The sequence below is a fragment of the Malus sylvestris genome, chromosome 3 (assembly GCF_916048215.2).
Source record: "Malus sylvestris chromosome 3, drMalSylv7.2, whole genome shotgun sequence".
Classification (NCBI taxonomy): domain Eukaryota; kingdom Viridiplantae; phylum Streptophyta; class Magnoliopsida; order Rosales; family Rosaceae; genus Malus; species Malus sylvestris.
This window is the reverse complement of record NC_062262.1, coordinates 1,267,433-1,289,184: the sequence shown is the minus strand read 5'-3', so window position 1 is coordinate 1,289,184 and position 21,752 is coordinate 1,267,433. Positions and strand designations below refer to the sequence as shown.

The 21,752-nt window shown below is 39.9% G+C and overlaps 3 protein-coding genes and 1 long non-coding RNA gene across 10 annotated transcripts in view; 2 read left to right on the top strand and 2 right to left on the bottom strand.

Moving 5' to 3' along the window:
- Nucleotides 1–1,646: 1,646 nt before the first annotated feature.
- Nucleotides 1,647–5,275, top strand: LOC126616102 (zinc finger CCCH domain-containing protein 14-like). The gene is made up of 3 exons (XM_050284103.1): nt 1,647–1,912; nt 2,987–3,047; nt 4,194–5,275. The coding sequence occupies exons 1-3, from the start codon at nt 1,822–1,824 to the stop codon at nt 4,951–4,953; spliced, it is 912 nt and encodes a 303-aa protein (XP_050140060.1). The 5' UTR covers nt 1,647–1,821; the 3' UTR covers nt 4,954–5,275.
- Nucleotides 5,276–5,336: 61 nt separating this feature from the next.
- LOC126616079 (putative disease resistance RPP13-like protein 1) lies at nt 5,337–19,887 on the bottom strand. Of its 3 annotated transcripts, XM_050284060.1 has the most exons (4): nt 18,642–19,887; nt 6,183–9,954; nt 5,933–6,037; nt 5,337–5,832 (listed from the first exon to the last, which is right to left on the bottom strand). In XM_050284060.1, the coding sequence occupies exon 2, from the start codon at nt 9,895–9,897 to the stop codon at nt 6,229–6,231; it is 3,669 nt and encodes a 1,222-aa protein (XP_050140017.1). In that variant the 5' UTR covers nt 9,898–9,954; nt 18,642–19,887; the 3' UTR covers nt 5,337–5,832; nt 5,933–6,037; nt 6,183–6,228. The 3 variants fall into 3 exon arrangements, with proteins under 3 accessions (XP_050140017.1, XP_050140016.1, XP_050140015.1); XM_050284059.1 differs by lacking the exon at nt 18,642–19,887 and having other exon boundaries at nt 6,175–10,301; XM_050284058.1 differs by lacking the exon at nt 18,642–19,887 and having other exon boundaries at nt 6,183–10,300.
- LOC126616073 (putative disease resistance RPP13-like protein 1) overlaps nt 12,192–21,752 on the bottom strand; it is a 34,125-nt gene continuing 24,564 nt past the window's right edge. The window contains exons 3-12 of one of the 4 annotated variants that reach the window (XM_050284040.1): nt 14,900–15,505; nt 14,721–14,808; nt 14,346–14,616; nt 14,131–14,253; nt 13,890–14,010; nt 13,609–13,783; nt 13,379–13,510; nt 13,120–13,213; nt 12,877–12,999; nt 12,192–12,744 (exon numbers count right to left, since the gene is read on the bottom strand). In XM_050284040.1, the coding sequence (XP_050139997.1) occupies nt 14,948–15,505 (558 nt within the window). In that variant the 3' untranslated portion in view covers nt 12,192–12,744; nt 12,877–12,999; nt 13,120–13,213; ... (5 more) ...; nt 14,721–14,808; nt 14,900–14,947. Of the gene's footprint in view, nt 12,745–12,876; nt 13,000–13,119; nt 13,214–13,378; nt 13,511–13,608; nt 13,784–13,889; nt 14,011–14,130; nt 14,254–14,345; nt 14,658–14,720; nt 14,809–14,899; nt 15,506–21,752 lie in introns of all 4 variants that reach the window. The other 3 variants (XM_050284041.1, XM_050284042.1, XM_050284043.1) reach the window with 3 other exon arrangements.
- LOC126616114 (uncharacterized) lies at nt 16,222–16,934 on the top strand. Of its 2 annotated transcripts, XR_007621004.1 has the most exons (3): nt 16,222–16,370; nt 16,496–16,616; nt 16,726–16,934. It is a non-coding gene; the product is annotated as an uncharacterized LOC126616114 (long non-coding RNA). The 2 variants fall into 2 exon arrangements; XR_007621005.1 differs by lacking the exon at nt 16,222–16,370 and having other exon boundaries at nt 16,480–16,616.

Sequence of the window (21,752 nt, the reverse complement as noted above, 5' to 3'; positions counted from 1 at the left end):
AGTTTTCAACATTTAGTACATCAAGTTTTTTTTGTCCCAAAGTCATACCTAAAGTGTAAATTTTGAGACAGTCTCATACATCCGTTAGTCAAACTGTTAAATCTCCCGTTAACTGTGACGTGGCACCCATATGGATAATAACTGGGCGCCACATGTCATTAAGGGTTCACGTGGAAATTAAAAATTAAAAAAAAAACTCAAAATTTCAAAATTCAAAACCACCTTCCATTCCTCCTCTGTAACATCAATTCTTCTTCCAATCCGCCAACCCCACCACCACCATGTCCCAAAAATCCAAATCACGATGCAAAACCGCAAAACTCGAACAAAGCCCAGCACCTCCAATCCAAAACCCGACCCCACCAGAGTTCCAATTCGCCATAGCCAAAGCCTAGCACCTATAATCCAAAACCTGACCCCTCGAAACCCTAACCCACATCGCCGTCAAGTACATCGGCACCGTAGCCTTCACCTTGGCCTCCTACGCCGCCATGGCCAAGCACACCAACATGAATGTTTTCGACTTCGCCAACGCCCTTCCCTTCGTCTTTCCCCCACCCTCTCTAAATTTACCATTTCTCCCGTCCTCCATGGAACGCTCTCAGACGTGAATCGTCACTACCAGAAGAAGGTTGAAGCGGAAGCTCGAAGAAGACTTCAGAGATGAAATGATCGAGGGCGAATCGGACCGGAAAGTCCCAGCCGTTGTCGAACCGCAAGACGATCGCCCAAATCTCGTCGGCGGGTTCGCGAGCAGGTCCGGATTCTAGAGTCCATATTCTCATCCGCGCAACCCGACCACCCATGGCTTCGCTCTCATTGCCAAAAAAGGTAGCATGCTCGTTGTTGTCTTTTATTTTGGCCGGTGTTCTTGGAGTTAACTGTTTGTTCATCTTTAATCTGAGAAAATCTTGTGAGATTGTTTGGGGCTTTGGGGGTTTTTTTGGTAATTTGTATGCAGATGAGCTTGTGGACATTGTGGTGGATTGTGGAGCAGTTCCGGTGCTTGTTAAGCATCTGCAGGCGCCTTTGTTGGCCACAGACAGTCGAAAAAGCCCAATCCCGTACGAGCAAGAGGTCGAGAAGGGGCTGGAAGGGATGGAAGGGTGGAGGGCGAGGGAAGACGAAGGGGTTCTGGGTGTGTGTGGATGAGGGAGGAGACGGCTGTTTGTTTTTTATTAATTATTTAATTATTTTTTTAATATTAAAGTGGGCCTATATTGACACATAGCGCCTAGTAATTGTCCACGTGGGCGCCACGTCATCAATTAACAGAAATTCTAACGGAAAACTTAACGGATGTATGAGGCTGTCCTAAAATTAAGACTTTAGGTATGACTCTGGGACGAAAAAAACTTCATGTACTAAATGTTGAAAACTATGAAATTTTAGGGTAGTAAACAGAGTTTAACCCTAAAAGTAAATTACCGTTCCAATCCAAATTTTGAAAGAGGCCTGTAAAAATTGAAGAGGCCCATTAGATGAAATTGGTAAAAGCCCAATAATTGGATGCCGTACGGTCTCGTCATTCAGGAAGATTCGGATTTCCAATGATCAAATGATAACGTCACACGAGGCGCACGTGACTCTCTATCACCGTCTCACACATGACACTGATGACAGACAGGCGACAGTCACAAATTATTAACCGCATTTAAATTGCAAGTTCGGGTCCGCCTTTCCCCTCTTTCGCGAACCCTAAGACGGTTCAATTGAATCTCCCTCTCCCTCTCTCTCTCTCTCTAACTTCCTCTCCCAGGGTTCCGTTTTCTGGAACTCTCTCGCTGTTTCGTGCTCGGACGCCGGTGCTCTCTGTGAGCTATGATGGAGTTCGGAGGAGGTGGCCGGAAGAGAGGCAGGCCGGAAGCTGCGCACTTTAATGGGAATGGCGGCTTCAAGAAATCCAAGCCAGGTTCGGCTTCCCATTGCTTTCAAGCTTCTGCCTTTCTTCCGTGTATTTTCATATTTTTGTACCATGTCGATATGTATATGCGTATGTGTGCATGTGTGTATGTTGTATGCATTGAAAGTTAGGGTTTGGTGCTTTGATGTGCTTGTTCTGATTCTGTGCATTTAGCTTTTCTTGATACTCGATTTCGATAGTTCAGAAGGTTCATTAAGTGTTAAATTAAGTTAAGAAAGCTTCCTGCTTGATAAGAATGAAGGAAAAGTATTTAAAGAACATTGAATTTTGCGGTCAAGTTAAAAAATACCAGTTTTCTAGTTCATTTGAGCTTGCGGGACATTCAAATAGCGAAATTTGGTTTTTTGTTGCTATCTCATGTGGACATTATTGGGTTGCCTACTGATGATCATAATGTTTCATCAAAAGATTGTGCTCTTTAATGTCTCCAAGAAAAATGTTTGCTTGGTGGGTCGAATGTAATTGAAAGTTGGTTATTGAGAGTAGGACTTTAATTGCAGTATAATTTGGTAAAAGACTCCCTTAAAACAATGTGTTTAAAATATGGATTTTCTCTGCGGGATGCACATTATTATCAAGCAGTATAGCACATGAAATTGTTTAAATGCACTAGCTATTGTTATCAAGTTGTAAACCACTTATAGTTTGTCTTATTGGTTTGGTTTTACATTAGCTATCTGTTATCTTATTTTGGTGCTGTTATTCAAGTAAGTGGGATTCCACTGTTTTAAATATTATTTGCTAATGACTGACGAGGAGAGAAAGAGATGGAGACTCCCATGTTCTCTTCACTTTCCTCTAAAGAATCGAAGAATCAACGTTTTGCATAAAAGTTATAGATTGAAAACCATAATTTTAAATATCATTTTGTTTCCTCTTTGTTGGTTTAAAAAGTACAGGGTTTAGAGGTCTGTTTTATTCAACAGTAAAATGGGGTTTGTTCTTACGCTATGATTCTTCAATGGTAACATGAATACGTGATGATGAATATTGTTAAGGTTTTGAAGATTAATAATCCACTGTAAGTGTAACTGAGGGAAATTAATTAATGTTCTGCAACAGAAATGGAGTCCTTTCAACCTGGTATAGGAAGCAAATCGAAGCCATGCACAAAGTTTTTCAGGTTCTAATCTTAACTTATCTAAAATGAATGGCCTAAGTGTAATTTGCATATTGACAAGTTTAAGAAAAAGCTTGTTCTTCAATTTTTGCGAGTAATTTGGATTAATGAAATGGGCCGTCAAAGCTTTGATACAGGTGGACTCATCTTTTCTAATCATGATAACAAAGACTGAAAGGATATCGTTGAATGATAACAGTTCGATTAAGTACTTACTGGATACTATCTATTTTATCATGGTTGTATGGGATGCATAAGTTGTCCTTCATACCATGGTTTTCTTTAGTTTCTTTCTTGCATTTGAAATCAAAGTGATTTAGGCTACAGAACCGGTCGCTAAGTTTTGAAGCAGGTATTTTTATGTACGGACTATGCAAAAAGTAAGATGAATTGAGAATTTTGATGAGGTCAAGTCATATTTTCTTTCGAAACTGTATGGGACTTTGTGTGCATTTCGCTAAACTCCAGGGGATATGTAACTTCTGTTTAAATTGTGACTGTTCATTGATTTTTTCAAAAAGTTACAATGTTTTTCCGTTAATATTTCCTGATCTCTTTCAAGGTTTGTATAGGGCTAGGTCTTAGTTATGGTGGCGATTTTATATTATAAAACAGAGCTTTATTGTGAATTGTCATACATTTCCGACCTCAAGACTTTTTCAGCAGTGATTTTTGTGCTCTGGTAGTCCTTTAAGATAGTGAATCATATGCAGTTTTAGTATGTTATTATTTTCATTTCAGTATCAGGTAAGGGTGGTAGTGATGTAATTGGATAGTAGAAGATTGGCTTTGCATCACCTGTGAAAAGAACACCATTTCAGTGCTAATGAAACATGATTGCCTGATATATAGTTGACTAAAGTTAAAAATTCCACTTAGTTTCACAACTTCTAGGATTTTGATACATTTCTAAGAAAACCATATGTTTTCCCTTGTTGGGCAGTGATTCTCGTGAAGAATCCATTCTTGGTTTCATGTATCTATTTTCCTATATTTTCTATAACACAACCTTTTCCCAACTAAGCTTATGGAAGATATTTTCTCATAAGCCCATTTCTGATATATAGTTACTAGTTAGTCATATTCTGTGACATTTTGTCATTTTCTGTCATATTTGGGCTCAGAAGTTTTTGTGTTATTTATATGCAGCACTTCCGGGTGCCCTTTTGGTGAAGGGTGTCACTTTTTGCATTATGTTCCTGGTGGCATCAAAGCAGTGTCTCAGATGACTGGTAGCAATCCAACCCATCCTCCTCCTCCTAGAAATTCAGCAGCCCCGCCATCATTTCCAGATGGTTCTTCTCCTCCAGCTGTCAAGACACGGTTGTGTAATAAGTACAACACAGTTGAAGGTTGCAAGTTTGGGGATAAATGCCATTTTGCCCATGGTGAGTGGGAGCTTGGTAGGCCCACTGCTCAATCCTACGAAGATCCTCGTGCAGGGGCCGGATTTCCAGGCAGGATGGGAGGTCGGATGGAGTCTGCCCCGCCAGCACATGGAGCTGTAGCAAGTTTTGGGGCCACAGCCACGGCTAAGATCAGTGTTGATGCTTCGCTTGCTGGAGCCATTATTGGGAAAAACGGTGTACACTCAAAGCAAATTTGTCGTGTGACCGGAGCGAAGCTTTCTATAAGAGAGCATGAGACAGATCATAAGCTGAGGAACATTGAGCTTGAGGGTACCTTGGACCAGATTAAAGACGCCAGTGCCATGGTTCGTGAGCTCATTGGGAACGTGAGTTCGGGTGCTGGACCTCACAACATGAGGAATCCTGCTATGTCAGCCTCATCTCCGGCAAGCAACTTCAGGACTAAGCTTTGTGAGAACTTTACTAAAGGTACATGCACCTTTGGGGATAGGTGCCACTTTGCACATGGACAAGAAGAGTTGCGCAGGTCGGCGATGTGATTTCTTTCAACTCTTTCTCGTTCTCTTACCATTCTGTCGTAGGATACACTTATTACAGCATTAATTTTGCGTTGGTTAAATTTGTTTTCCTTCTAGGGTTTAATATTCGGAAATTTTAGTAGTTTGCCATGTTTCTCTCTACTTAGCCTCTCGTCTTTCGGAATCAAGCTGAGATCTCGTGGTTGAACTAATATAGTGAATAGTGATAAGTACAGGCTGCCAGTTAGCATGTGCAGTGGCAGATGCTAATCTTGGCTGCTTTGAATGTGTTCATTTTGTTTTGATCAGATTAATGAAAACTGAGATGTTAATTTTGTGCTAACAGATGTTTAGGGTTATACACACAAAATAATATACTTACAAAATAAATAAATAAACAAATGTTGTTTGAATCAAAATTAATTTACTATAATTTATATAAAGTATAGGTAAATTATTTGCACACATATATAATAAAACATAAAATTAAAAATGGTGAACACAGGTCAATATTTACTAGAAATTATGCAGGAACGTTGAGAATAAGCAGTTTTTTTAAGAACAAAATTAAAAATAAGCGGTTCAAGGTTCCGACTTTGATTTGCATCAATGAAAGTTGTAAGGAATGTGAACTATATTGCCTCAATCTCTTCCATTCGTATTCCTTTCACACCTCTTGTTCAGAGAAGAACAAACATTTTGGTGATCCTCAGAAAGGAAAGAGATTGCAGCAGATCCTCTTCTGGCAGGAGTGCAAGGCAATCGATAGATGCATAGATGTTGAAGAGAGCTTAGTTGTTGAGGTCCATCTCCGGTCAGGGATTCCGAGAGCAGCTGTTGTTTGAGCAATCTCTCCGACAGATCCTCACTTCCCCTGATCTGAAATTCTCCAAGGGAGACCTAGCATATTTCGATTCCACTGTTAATAAATACTGATATTATAAACGCGAATCTAGACAAGGCAAAATGAAGAAAGCAAAAGAAAAGGAAGGTAAATTACAATTTACGGATCATCGGTGTCCAACCGGAGATATATCCTTTCGGTGAAATCTGCAGCGGAACAACCAGCCTCCTTGTCAGCCACCTTGTATGGTAGCGCGATGTACTGGCATTCATCCAAACACAGTTAAGTGGTGCTAAATGCAGTTGAGTGTCAAAACATTGAAGACAATCAAGTATGTTTGGAACATTTGAGGACAATCAATTTAACATAACTACAGATAAGTGGTGCTAAATACGTACGTATGTACCTGGTTTTGTCTTGAGAGTTGACAGTTGGAGAGGTGAGTTGAAAGCTCATATAGTGATTTCATCATCTATCCGTATGCAAGGAATGCGAGCTATGTTTTTCCAATCTTTTCCTTTCTTCTTCTCGTACCTCTTCTTCAAAGAAGGACAATGCCAGATGCCCAGGAAAGAAAGAGATGCCAGAAAACCGTCTTTTGGAAGGATTTCGAGACTCTCGCACCCTAAAATTCGTAGCTCTTGAAGAGAAGTGAGGTGCTCAAGACCCTTGCCGTCCAAAGATTTCAGATTCGATACAGAAGAGATTTTGAGAGTGTGAAGACTGGCAGGGAGCATCTGTTCCTCGAGCAACGTCTCCAACAGATCCTTGTTTCCTTCAATCCAAAATCGTCGGAGAGAGACAAGTCCTTGCAATCCCCACTCCGCTGAAGGCCTCGGTCTCTCACAATTTTTGATCCAAAATGTTTGTAGGTTGGGAGGCAAACCCCCTTGTGCAAATGACACCAGATTTGGAAGACTTTGTATCCACAAAAATTGAAGGGCGGTGAGGGTGTGCATTCGGTCCGGCAAAAACTTCAAATTATTGCATTCCAAGACTGAAAAGTATGTCAGGTTGGGAGTAGGCAATCCTCCGTCAGGAAAAGAGACAAGGTTTGGGCATGTCACAATAGCCAGGGAGTCGAGATGGCTGAGATTTTCATTTGCTCCTCCTTCAACAGAAAAGGATTCCAGATTCTGACAACCCCATATATAAAGGGATGAAAGTTTGGGGAAAATGCCCAACGGGAACGACCTCAGAGAATCACAGCTCTCTACAAGATCCAAAGTCTGAAGGGAAGTCAATTCGGCCATCATCTCACGTGATAGGAATTCTAATTTTCTGCAGTCATCTATACGGAGTGATGTCAGCGTGGTGGGCAGACCATTTGTAGGGAACGACAAGAGTGAGGAACACTTAGAAAGACTCAAATGTTGAAGACGATTGCTGTTGTGCACCATTTGCGGCAACCATTCCCTCCCACCAAGATAAGAAATATTAAACATCTGAAGCGACGGCAGCGTCTCCGTCGACTGTAGTGACAATGAGAGACCCGGGCATCCACTTATTGTCAGTTGTTCAAGAGATCGTCGTAAGGATTCCGTGTTCAGGGTATTACTGGCCCTGTTTCCATGTAGAACCTCGCATCCCCAGACCTCAAGTATTTTCAAGGAAGGAAGATGAGTGGGCAAGTTTCCTCTCAGCTTCTGACACCAAATTAACTTCAGCTCCTTAAGCCGAGGAAAGTCTGGACTTTCACCTCCACTTGGACTAGGCAGCCATTCCTTCCACTCTGGCATATCCCTGAACTCGAGCTTCTCTAAAGATCGAAATGGTTGATTTCCACCGTACAACTCAACATCAACACTCGTAACCAATTCCATCCTTTGTATGTAGAGCTCTTTGAGAGCAGGTAGCTGACCAACTGGTGGCAGAGAACTACAATTACTACAAGCTCCGAGACGCATCACTTGTAAGTTGGAGAAAGACGAGTCTCCCACCCAATTGGGGAAAGTGGTTCCACCATAAAACTTGATGGTTAGTTTCGCCAAATTTACCGAAGGTTGTAGTCTTTCAAGTACATGTCTCTCTTTCACAAAATCATTGGAAACTTCATGACCCCATGCCAACTCTACATCATTGAGATCTTTCTTATCCTTCAGCAAGGCATCAATAACACCAACTACATTTTGCAGATTCAAGATTGAAATTTTTCCTCGAAGGTGCAACAACTCCCTCAATTCTGCAATGCTTGACCCAACAGATTTCCCCAACATAAAAACAGTCAGCGTTCTCAAACTTTTTAGTCTACCCATATGCGCAGGCATCTCTTTTATGTTAGTTCCACTAGTTTCAAGATGACGCAAATGAATCAATTTCCACATGTCTGCAGGCAATTCAACAAGAGACGAACAACCTAACAACAGCAGAGTCTGTAAATTGTAGAGAGTGCACACTGTATCTGGTAACCTTTTAATTGCCGTATAAGAGAGATCAACATAGCGCAAGTGGATGTGGTTACCAATGGAACTAGGTAAGTGATTGATATTTTGATATCTTGACAATGAAAAAGCCCGTAAACATTTTTGTGCTGGCAGTAAATCATCTAGAACCTTATTGCTTACATATCCACGATCACGGCTATCATATGGTGCTAAAGACACTGGAAAGAAGGTTCGCAAACACTCAACTCCTTTTAATGGCTCAAATTTTAGAGATGTATCAAAGTTTCCTCTCATATACGACAAGTGGCGAACTCTTTTAGGAACTTCATGTGAATTTTTCTGATCGAACCTGAAACAAAACTCTCCAGACACAAACATAGCCAAGTCATTGATGAGATCATGCATAGTGAACCTTGGTTGGTCCAATCTTGGTTTTTGAAATAGTGATCGCGATAACAATTCATCAAAGTATCTTTCACCAATCTCCTCTATTGTATCCTTGCTCTCTGACTGTAGAATTAAACCATCTGCCACCCATAGTAGAATTACATTTTCCCTTTCAAATTCATAGTGCTTTGGAAAAATTGAGCAATAAGCAAAGCATCGTTTCAAGTAAGTTGGAAGATAATGGTAGCTCAATCTTAGAGAAGGAAGAATACTATTATTAGCATGTGGTAGATTCCAAAAATTGCTATTTAGTATGTGATTCCATTCCTTGTAGTCTAGGTTGCAACTTAAGAGACCCCCTAATATTTTTGCAGCTAAAGGCAAACCGTTGCACTTGCATGCAATTTGCTTACCAATTCCTTCCAAATCTGGATGAGCACTAGGGTTCTCATTTCTAAATGCATGTTTTTCCAGTAACAAGCAGCAATCCTCGTCTGATAATTTTTCCAGGTCGTGAATTGGAATAGTATTGTGCACGATGGATGCAACACGCCTACTCCTTGTTGTTACAATGACCTTGCTTCCCTTCGCTCCATACGTGAAAAGAGTTCGTAGACGATCCCACTCATCATAGCTCTCATTCCAAAGGTCATCCAGGACAAGTAAAAATCTCTTTCCCATCAATTGTTCACTTAGTTGAACTTCAAGGGAATTCATACCCAAATTATCACAAGGTTTTTTAGTGATTTCCTCAATAAGGGTCTGAATCACCCTCAAAGCCTCATACTGTTCGGAAACACAAACCCAAGCATTCGTATCGAAATGCTCTTTAACTTGTCCATCATTGTAAAGCAGTTGAGCAAGAGTTGTCTTACCAACCCCGCCCATTCCGAAAATAGGGACAACAGAAAAATTACTGCTACTTTCATTGTCAGATAGCAGCAGTAGAGCTTTTAACTTTTCTTTATCTCCATCCCTTCCATAGGTACAAAATCCTTCCTCAACAACAGAAGTTGTGGGAGTTCTTTGTAAAACCTTGGCCCCAACACCTTCTTTAAGACCGAGGACATCCTTTTGTTTTGCAAGGTGATCCAACTTGTTGAATAAATCTTCTATTCTACCGTTCAAGCCCTTATAATTAAAAGGATTAAGAGAGGTAGAAAGGATGTTGCACACCTGGGTTGTCTTAGTTCGATCTTTTGGCTTGCAACGCAAAGCTTCAGTATCAATCTCATCCACCAAGTCCTCGGCATCAAACACAGCATGTTTGAGCTCGTAAAGCCACATCCTGACGGCACGGTTGACAATCTGCTTCTCCTCTGCATCGTTGAGGACTACGTGGAGGGTCATCAACGTCACCTTCAGTTTGTCCACGAGTGAAAGGTTGAGTCTTCTTGCCCGGAAGAAGTCCATGAACTCTCCGGAGGCAATCTTGCGGCAGAGCACCTGGATGGAACCGGAGAGCAAAGCCTCTCCGACCAAAGCCATTTTCTCTTGTTGACAAAAGGACTAATTTTGATCAAAACTGAAAATTCTTGTGAAATTCAAGTAAGGAACTGGCAAAGCTGTGAAGGATTATATATCTGAATTTTACTTGGTGATCAGTAGTGAGACGACTTGGTATTGTTTTGGTCAATAATGCAGTGGGGACCACACGCAAGCATGGAGCGATGACTGGTGGCTGTGCCTTGGAGTTTCGGGGGACAGGCATCGTTGTGACTTGGTCTGTGAGTTGAAATCGTAGAAAAGTAGAGGGTGTGGAAAATGCGTCGGTGGGACGACATTTTCCCTTTGTTTTTAATTTACCTTCTGTGTAAGGGATCAATGGGAAAAATAATGATATGAATATAATTACACCGTTTGTGTCTCTAAGATGGACGGGAGCATAGTATGCACTGATCCAACAGCATCTTCTCCGGATTCTTTTGGTGAGGATTCTGGGAATTCGTGAATCGTGTCCGTTCATTGTACATCGTGCAATCAGTTTTTGTCAGGTACTGTTTATGTTTAATTTTAAATAAAAATATTCAAAATGATTTTTGACCGCACGATGTAAGATGAACGAATACGATTTACGAATTCCTGGAATCCTCACAAAAAGGATCCGGCGAGGATTCGGATTCTGCACTGATAATCTTAATCGTTGGATCTTGACCGCAAATTCAATTATTTACTCATTTGGTTTATACGATAGGCTGCTTCATTCTAAAAAATTTTGGTCATCATTGTTGCCGTCAAGCATGGAACTACATGTAAACTGCATGACCTCTCAGTGTGGCTCCATGTAATTGGTTTACAAAATTATAAACTTCTATATAATTATATTAGAAAATGGTTAACGAATGTACTATTGGCTCTCTCAAATTCTTTAAGTCAACTCCACCCTGGTAAAGACATATATATACTCACTTCTAAACTCTTTTGTTTTAACTTTTGAAGAATTCTTAACTATATTTTCCTTTGTTCCTTTTTTTTTAAGATGCTACAATGTTATTGATGATCCGAACTATGTATTTTTTAAATTATCATTTAAAAATTATCTATACAAAATATTAGCTAAATTCGAATCTATTTGGTCATCTAAGAAACGAATCATGTTTTTCGGTTAAACAATGAAATGATGACAACCTCAATTCAACAATTAAACAATTTCTTGTCCGTTTACTTTTTGCATTCATCTTAACTTTTTTTACTTTATTTTGCAATGTCCTGCAATCGCTGCATGTTTAGAGAATGTTAGCAATGAGATTAATTTCATATATCTGAATAGCATTATTGTACATATTCTGTTAAAAAAGGTATATGCAATAAGTTTCATTTGATTTTATTTAACAAATAAATATAAAAACAAAGGGTGATGTGTCATAATTGTGTTAATTTTGCGGGTCCAAATAATTAAAATGAGACAATAAGTTTGTAAAATATTTAACAAATAAATATAAAAATATTGTAGGCCTACTTTTCTAAGAAGAAAAAAAGGGAGGCTGGCGGCAGAGAGTGGTAATTTTGTGGTGTGATTTCTTACTCTTTTGTTCATTTATTTACAGTGATAAGGAAAAAAAATCTTGCTATCTAAGTAATACAAGTACAATAAGGAAGTATCTAAAAGATCTCATAGAATCATGCACATATTCTACTAGAATTTACACAACCACACTTTTAATGAAGTTAGGACTGCAACACTCCATTTTAGTATGTAAATACTTAAACAAATGGAGTGTCATATCTTTAGGCAAATGTAGAATCAATTGATTAAGTCGTCTCGTTTAGTCGGCACAAGTAGCAAACACGAATCTCAAATAGAGATTGCATGTAGAAGTAAGTGTCAGAAAACCTGGCTATGATAAAACTCAAGGTGGGAAAAAAACCTAGTCTTTTGACAAAAGTGAGTTAATGCAACATGCCAATAATTAGAGCATCTTCAAGACGCAAGTAATAGAAAATGCACACAAAGGTATAACCATCCAGATGTGGGTGCTTCGTCAAAACCTTGTCAAGTTAGCAATTTCTTTGGTGGCATTAGATTTTGATATTTTTCATCCATCTCGATCATGTGGACAGCACATGGCAATTGTACAAGAGCAAACATGTAATTATAAAAGTTCAGAATGGCGATCGGCACTCATGTTCGGGGGAGGGACGAATCGACAAAAACCTCAACTATTGCTAACATTAAAGTTTTTTAGGGTCTGAACCCGAAAGGGAATTTTCTTTTTAGTTAAAAGTGTGCTAGTTGTTACTATCGAAAGAATAATGTACAAGACGATAGGGTGTTAAAGAGCGGCCTCATCAAAACCTTGTCGGGAATTTCAACCCAACTGAAGGAAAAAGAGTACCACTCACCAACAATTTATAAGATATGACGGTCTAGCTTCTATTAACTAAAACATCCAAAATAATGTCCATGGGAGTCGTCAAACTATAGCGACTCTTGATATCGTTCAAGTCTATGTGCAACCTTTTAGGCCTCTGGTCTCACATAATATTGGGCCAGACGCAGAATAATCCTCCTCCTTTTGCAACAGCCCTGCCAAAGCTAGAGTGGAATAACTCTCCACTTCCACAGCAGCAGCCTCCAAATCAGCCACCATTGGCAGCCAACGACGTAGGGCTCTGGCCTCAACGTATGTGGTAGAGGAAAATGATCTCCACACGCACGCACTTGGCTGCACAGGCAGCAACAAAGAGTGCATTTGGCTGCATACGAATCAGAAAAACAAATACTATATATTAAGAGAAACAATGCATGGACCCCTTAGCAATTGGGAAATTTTGCTGCTAAGTGCGATAATGTACATGAAGCATTACTACGGTTGAGTTGCTACTTACCAAGAAGGTTTCTAAATTTGAGAGCCCGCTGCTTCAACTTTACCCACCCTTGGGTTAAGGCGAAGCATCGTCTATTTCTCCACTGCATCTTCCTCAAGAGCGGTTAACGAATCAAATGATCGCCTACATATATAGTGACTTAGTAAGTGAACCTGCAATGTTCAAATAATCTTTTTTTCTTCGTTTATCAACTTGCTATGCGAGTCACACAACATCACACACTCTAATATATAGAAAACAAACCTATGAGTCCAGATGCAACTTTGGATACTCTTGATTGCTCATGAAATCCACAATGGTGAGAAGAATGCTATAACCTCTCAGTTCCTTTGGATCACTTCCAGGAGATAAGATGTTCATAAGCGGCAACAATAGGCACAATTTCATTTAAAGTATGTGGTATATATTTTTCTTTAACTTATGTGGAATATATTTTTCTATAGGGGGAGTATGTGGATGCATAGTTTTGATGAAAATGTAGGAAAAGAACGCAGAGCTTTACCTTCACACGCTTTCTACCGTTTAATTCTGAATCGAACTGTGAAAAGCATGTTTTCTCTCAAATCCATTTCAATACAATAGGATGCCAACTCAATTGCTTCCCCCTTTCATACCTCAGCTTAACAAGATACTCCTAAATTCAAAGATGAAGAAATTATTATGAATACATTTATCTTAGAAAACAAGCAAATAGAACTTAAAACAAAAGAGAGTGGTGGAAAGCTCAATTACAGCTCGTCTGCAGTGCTCAACGTAAGAATTAGCGTTCTTGTGAAATCAGTGGCACACCAGCCAACCACTTATTCTAGTAATATTATTTACTGGAATACCAACAAACGCAAGCATGAGAATCGTGCTACAAGGATCAGGCAAGATGTTCAACCACTTTGTCTGTACAAAAGCAAATCTGCACCCATTCGAAGATGAGAGTGATGTCATAATAAGATGAAAAGGCATGCTTCTCATATTCAAACTATAAAAGCATTAGAAAAAAACATCACTCTAGGAGTTACCTCTCCAATTAAAGGAGCATGCCAGATAGCTGGAGCTAGCACCATACAAAGACAACTAATTGATGCATGTTTAAATTGTTGGCTGTAGATAATCCTATCTTTACAATCCCAGAGTTGCCATCTGCATCAATAAAGCCGACAAATATGTTAGTCCCATCGTGTTGTCCTCACTGATTGCATAGTTGAATTACATTGTTACCCAAAGGATGAACAAATTACACTCAAGTGTTCAACTACTTACACTGAAATCTGTAGACGCAGCAGCCAGCCACCAAGTCTAGTACACTGGCATTCTAGCAAGCGGTGCCAATAAGCCATGCTCTCTCCAACCATTGTGTTTGCAGAGAAACATATGTATATGCACCTACCACAAGATGACAGATGCATTTAAAGATGAGTAAGCATTCCGCCATATGGAAACCACAGCAGTATATATATATATATATACACAAGTACCTGAGTGGTTGATGTAAGCTAACATCGTTTTCCCTCTGTAATCCTAACTTTACAGTTCAGTAGTTTTCTCTCTGGACCAACAAAGTCCCACGCACATTCAATCTTTATATAGCTGTTGACAAGAGCTGAGGTCTAGAGGTCCCTGTCCCGGCAGGAATTGCGAGAGTGGGAGTTGTTGTAAGTCCATTTCCGTCCAAAAGATTTCAAACTTAGCAGTCCAGAAAATCAGAGCATCATTTGATAATCCTATCTTTACAGGTTTGCTTGCTCGCTGCATCAGTGAAACCGATATATCTGTTAGTCCCATCACACCTACCAGAAGATTACAGTTATGGCGCAAACGGGACAAGTATGCGAAATCATCCAGGGAATTACCTCTTGTCATGCAGGAGAATCATATATATCGACCCCAAGTAGTTCCACAGTATCAGACTAGAAATAATTCAGTCCCCTCGCCACTCTCCTGTAATTTCATCGGAATTAGACTCTGAAACTTGAATTTAAGTTGGAATATAGCTAGGCACAGTCAACTTAATAATGATTAAAAAAAGTACCTGGCTTTTGTCTTGAGAGTTGAGAGTTGGAGAGAGTGACATGAAAGCTCACAAGATGTTGACTTCTCCATCTATCTTTACGCAAGGAATGCGAGCCACGTTCTCATACCTCTTCTTCAGATACCTCTTCTTTAAAGAAGGGCACCTCCTGATGTTCAGATAAGAAAGAGATGCCGGAAAACCCTCTTTTGGCAGGAATTTGAGACTCCCGCACCATTCAATTTGTAGGTGTTGAAGAGAAGTGAGGTGCTCAAGTCCCTTTCCGGCCAAAGATTTCAGATTCCATACAGAAGAGATTTGGAGAGTGTGAAGAGAGGCAGGGAGAAGCTGTTCATTGAGCAACGTCTCCAGCAGATCCTTGCTTTCTCTGGAGACCCGAAATTGCCGAAGAGAGACAAGCCCTTGCAATCCCCATTCCACTGAAGGCCTCAGTCTGTTACAGTCACTGATAGATAATGATTGTAGGTTGGGAGGCAAACCCCCTTGTGCAAATGACACCACATTTGGAAGACAGGATATCGACAATTCTTGAAGGGCGGTGAGGGTGTGCATGCGGTCCGGCAACAACTTCAAACTCTTGCATCCAGAGACATAAAAGGAAGTGAGGTTGGGAGTGGGCAATCCCCCGTCGGGAAAAGCGACAAGATTTGGACATGTCTCGATCCGGAGGGAGTTGAGACGGCTGAGGTTTTCATCTGCTCCTCCTTCAACAGAAAGGGATTTCAGATTCCGGCAACTGCATATTTCAAGAGATGAAAGTTTGGGGAAAATGCCCAAAGGGAACGAACTCAGAGAATCACAGCTGTTGGATAGACGCAAAGACTGAAGGGAAGTCAATTTGGCCATCATCTCACTTAGGAATTCTAATTTCTTGCAGTATGATATACGGAGTGACGTCAGCGTGGTGGGCAGACCATTCGTAGGGAGCGACAAGAGTGAGGAACAGAAAGAAAGAGTCATACTTTGAAGACAATTGCTGTTGCGCACCATTTGCGGCAGCCACTCTTTCCCGCCAACAATATCAATATCAAGCTTCTGAAGCGACGGCAGCGTCTCCATAGACCAATGTAGTACATTAGATCGATAGACCCCAAGGTTCCCCAAGGAAGGAAGATGAGTGGGCAAGTTTCCTCTCAGTTTTGGACATTGGTCTAAAATCAACTCCTTAAGACGAGGAAAGTCTGGACTTTCACCTCCGCTTGGACTCGGCAGCCATTCCTCCCACTTTGGCATATACACAAACTCTAGCTTCTCTAAAGATTGAAATGGTTGATTTCCCCCATAGAACTCAACACCAACACTGGTAATTGACGTCATCCCTCCTACGTAAAGCTCTTTGAGAGCAGGTAGCCGACCAACTGGTGGCAGTGAACTGCAATCACTACAGCCGCTGAGACGCATCACTTGTAAGTTGGAGAAGGACGAGTCTCCCACCCAATTCGGGAAACTGGTTCCACCATACCACTTGATGGTTAGTTTCACCAAATTTACGGGAGGTTGTAGTCTTTCAAGTACATGTTTCTTTTTCACAAAATCATTGGAAACTTCATAACCCCAAGCCAACTCTACCTCATTGAGATCTTTCTTATCCCTCAGCAAGGCATCAAAGGCACCGACTACATTTTGTAGATTCAAGATAGAAATTTTTCCTCGTAGGTGCGACAACTCCCTCAGTTCTCCAATGTTTGACCCAGTAGATTTTCCCAATACAAAAGCTGTAAGCGTTCTCAAACTTTTTAATCTACCCATATGCACAGGCATCTCGTTTATGTCAGTTCCACGAATATCAAGATGACGCAAATGAATCAATTTCCTCATGTTTGCAGGCAATTTAACAAGAGAAGAACAACCCAACAATAGCAGAGTTTGTAAATTGTAGAGGGTACACACTGTATCTGGTAACATTTTAATTGTCGTATAAGAGAGATCAATGTAGCGCAAGTGTATGTGGTTACCAATGGAATTTGGTAAGTGATTGATATTTTTATATCTTGACAATGAAAATGCTCGTAAACATTTTTGTGTTGGGAGTAAATCATCTAGAACCTTCTTGCTTACATATAGTTCATCATCCCTTGTGTCATCATATGGTGTTAAAGACATTGGAAAGAACGTGTGCAAACACTTCACTCCACCTAATGGCTGAAATTTTGAAGATGTATCAATATTTCCTCTCATATACGAGAAGTGGCGAACTCTTTTAGGAACTTCATGCGAATGTTTCTGATCCAATCTAAAACAAAACTCTCTAGACACAAACATAGCCAAGTCATTGATTAAATCATGCATAGTGAAACTTGGTTGATCCAATCTTGGTTTTTGAAATAGTGATCGTGATAACAATTCATCAAAGTATCTTTCACCAACCTCCTCCATTGCTTTCTCTCTCTCTGATTGTGGAATTAAACCTTCTGCCACCCATAATAGAATAACATTTTCCTTTTCCAATTCATAGCCCTTTGGAAAAATTGAGCAATAAGCAAAGCATCGTTTCAAGTAACTTGGAAGATAATGGTAACTCAATCTTAGAGAAGGAAGAACACTATTAGCGTGTGGTAGATCCCAAAGATTGCTATCCAATATGTGATTCCATTCCTTGGAGTCTAGGTTGCAACCTAAGAGACTCCCTAGTGTTTTTGAAGCTAAAGGCAAACCGTTGCACTTGCGTGCAATTTTCTTACCAACTTCTTCCAAGTTTGGATGTGCACTGGAATTTTCATTTCTAAATGCATGTTTTGTCAGTAACAACCAGCAATCATCGTCCGACAATTTTTCTAAGTCATGAGTTGGAATAGTATTGTGCACGGTGGATGCAACATGTCTACTCCTTGTTGTTACAATGACTTTACTTCCCTTCGCCCCATAAGTGAAAAGAGTTCGTAGACGATCCCACTCGTCATAGCTCTCATTCCAAAGGTCATCCAGGACAAATAAAAATGTCTTTCCCCTTACTTGCTCCCTTAGTCGAATTTCAAGGGAATTCATATCTGAGATATCCCTTACTTGTTCCCTCCTTACTTGTTCCCTTAGTCGAATTTCAAGGGAATTCATATCTGAGATATCACAAGATTTCTCAGTGATTTGCTCACTAAGGGTCTTAATCACCCTCAAAGCATCATACTGTTCGGAAACACAAACCCAAGCATGAATGTCAAAATGCTCTTTAACCTGTTCATCATTGTAAAGGAGTTGAGCAAGGGTTGTCTTACCAACCCCGCCCATTCCGACTATCGGGACTACAGAAAAATTATTGCTACTTTCATTGTCAGATGGCAGCAGTAGTGTTTTTAACTTTTCTTTATCCGTATCCCTACCATAGGGACAGAATCCTTCCTCAACTACAGAAGTTGTGGGAGTTCTTTGTGAAACCTTGCGCCCAACACCTTCTCTAAGACCAAGGCGATTTCGCTGTTCTGCAAGGTGTTCTAACCTCTGAAATAAATCCTTTATCCTACCATTCATGCCTTTATAATTAAAAGGACTAAGAGAGGTAGAGAGGAAGTTGCACACCTGGGTTTGCTTGGTCTGATCTTTCACCTTGCGACGCAAAGCCTCAGTATCCATCTCATCCACCAGGTCCTGCGCATCGAACACAGCATCTTTGAGTTCATCAAGCCACATCGCCACAGCAGCGTTGACAATCTGCTTCTCCTCTGCGTCGTCGAGTACTGCATGAAGTGTCATCAATGTCACCTTCAGTTTGTCCATGAGCGAATGGTTGAGCCTTCTTGCCCGGAAGAAGTCCATGAACTGTCCGGAGGCAATCTTGTCGCACAGCAGCTTGATCGAACCGGAGAGCAAAGCCTCTCCAACCAAAGCCATTTTCTCTTCTTGGCGAAAGGTCTAATTTTGGTCAAATATTTGAAGTTGAAAAACTGAAAATTCTTTTGAAATTCTAGTGAGTAAATAAGTCAACTCAGATGAAATTCAGGTGAGGAACTTTCAGAGGCTGTTATCTATAAGCTCAATTTCATTTGTGTGAAAGAATCGAATTCATCTTGTTTTAGTCAACAATGCAGTGGACCCCGCAAGTTAAGCATAATGTAAAATATTATGCGTTTTTGTTTGTTTTGTTTGATTTTGTATGTGTAAAATATTATGCGTTTTTGTTTGTTTTTTCTGTCTTAGAAAATCTTTCCCCTCGTTTTCTCCGTCTAATCTCTCCTCCCTTTAGAATTTCAAGTGTCGTTGATTAGACTCTCCTTCCTTAATTCTTGTCTCCCTCATTTTCTCCATCTTAACACATCTTCCCCCTCGTTTCACCGTCTAACCTTTCCTCCTTCTAAAATTTCTAGAGTCGTTGATCAGACTCTCCTTCCTTAATTTTCGTCCCCCTCGTTTTCCCCGTCTTAACACATATTCCCCCACGTTTTCTGTAACGACTCGTCTCAAATTTTATGGTATTTTTATAATTTTTAAAGCGTAAATTGAAGAAAATGCCATTTGAGGCAAAAACACTCATATATGGTATGGTCCCTCGATGCGGATTAACCAAGTGCGACCCATATATGATGCGGATTAACTAAACAGGACCACTAGTGACCCCCCAATGCGGATTAACTAAGCAGAGTCACACCTGCAGAACGGTTAGGCAGTGATCACTCAACGCGGATTAACCAAGTATGATCACCCCTAAGTATAAATTGACATAAGGATAGCTCAACGCGGATTAACCAAGCGTGATCCATATATAGTATGGTCCCTCAATGCGGATTAACCAAGCAGGACCACTAATGACCCCTTATCGTGGATTAACCAAGCAGGGTCATGGTCTCCTATTAGCCCTCAATTTAACAACCATTCCAATATGCAATTCAATTCACTTTTTCAAAAATATTATCAATCCAATTTACTTCACTTCATGATGATTCACAACATAAATATACTTCTCATATAACTTTCTCATTATTCAAAGAACTTAGGGAATAATGCAATACCAATGCAAATCATAATTCCCATTAATGAGATATTCATAATCACCATGGAAATTTCACCACAACACAATGCAATTCATATATGTATCTCAAATGTATATGTGTCCATATATCACATGAATGCATCTTTATGCCCAAATTTTTTTTGAAATCATGCAACCACACTGCATATCGTAATTCATGCCAACAAGACTCGAGAAGGTTGCATATCATATAGTAGGATCATTTGCTCTGATACCATTAAAGTTGTCACGCCCCGATCCCAACATACGTCCAGGATCGACATGTGACGTCACCAATTATCCGTATATCTAATGTACCCAGCCTCTGGGATATGTACAAAGCATAACTCAACATTTGAATTGCGTTGCAATTTTCGTATATTTTATGGCTGCATCTAACCTCCTCGTTAGACTGCCTACGTACCCTAAACAGTGATCAAGTCATTCGTAGTTCATCACACAAACTGCCATATTTCAACATAATGCACAATTCAGAGCGTGCAACATCTCAAGGAACAATTGACGAGGCGCAATAATAATCTATAGCCATATTGGTCAACAGTATATCATAATCATAACAATTACATCCAACAACATCCAATAATCACACCAAATAATAACTCATACAACACACTAACATGCAGGGCTAGAGCTACACAGTTCGGTTGAAGCCTACATCTCTGAAGCTGAAATCAAATCCAAGGAACCAAGTCACCAAAGGGATTCTGGATCACTCAACGGAATCAAACTCAGGATATGATTCTGGACCACTACTCAACGGAATCGCGTGGAAGACCAAGGGATACAACAATGGCTTGAAGAAACAATACAAGAACCAAGTGCTTAATTTACAAGGGCTGAATGACACAAAAAGGTGAAATAAGGAAACAAGATGTGAAATAAGTGTCTAAGTAACAAACCCCATGATAATAGGTTAACGGTCCACTACTAGCCCTCACATCATCACATCAATCCAATCCTACAATACAAACCATATTTCCAAAGCACAAGTCAAATCATACTTAATGAAAATAGATCGATGGCCAGAAATAAAAATAACACTTCAATAGAATTCACATTCAATAAACATAGGTCTATGGTATGTGTGTGTGTGTGTATACAATTCACATTTCAATAGAATTTCATTTATAACCCATATCATATTCACAGACGATATTAATATAAGAAATTAAGGTAATAGCTATATCACATATACTCAAGTCACTCTCAAACCAAAGTGGTCCCACTAGGCTTCACTTAGTATCCCGTGGTACTAGATTCCTAAGCATTGCTCTTAGTCACTAGTACAAGGATCCTTCAACATGGCCAATTCCATTTTCACAAACTTAAGACATTACTAAATGCATGACATGAACTTTAATTCTAGTCAAAGTACTTGGAATTACTAATTTAACAGCACCCAATTCAAATGCCATTTTGGTTGATCTATAATAACTTCATCACTGCCAATACGTTTGAATGGAGATAATTCTACACCATAAGTGATTTATGTGTTTCAATAGGTATAAATGCACCGATACATTAAGTCATTGAGCTTATAATTGTATAAGAAAATGGTTCTTTGAAACCCAACACATAACCATATAAAGTTTTTGAGTCCCAAACTCAATATGCATAAGTAAATTAGAATTAAAACTGAGTGAAGAACAAATATTGCAAAAGCATAAACCTCTTCTCCACAAAAGCTACAGATAAGCAGTTTCAGTCAACCAAGATTAAACCTGAATTTGAACACCCATAACTATACCAATTGATGCAAACTTATATGGGTTTCGAAGCTTGTTTTGTGTACTTTAGAAGCATAAAAGATTTGTAGATAACGGAATTCTAAGTTGAAAGTTATGCAAGTTACAAAATAGAGTCTCAAAACTGGAAACTCAGTATTTGCTGCTATTT

Excerpts from the sequence above, each read along its gene's own strand:
- LOC126616102 (XM_050284103.1), top strand. The coding sequence starts at position 1,822 with ATGATGGAGTTCGGAGGAGGTGGCCGGAAGAGAGGCAGGCCGGAAGCT. Across the intron at positions 1,913-2,986 it reads CTTCAAGAAATCCAAGCCAG|AAATGGAGTCCTTTCAACCT; the intron begins GTTCGGCTTCCC and ends GTTCTGCAACAG. Across the intron at positions 3,048-4,193 it reads CCATGCACAAAGTTTTTCAG|CACTTCCGGGTGCCCTTTTG; the intron begins GTTCTAATCTTA and ends ATTTATATGCAG.
- LOC126616079 (XM_050284059.1), bottom strand. The coding sequence starts at position 10,035 with ATGGCTTTGGTCGGAGAGGCTTTGCTCTCCGGTTCCATCCAGGTGCTC.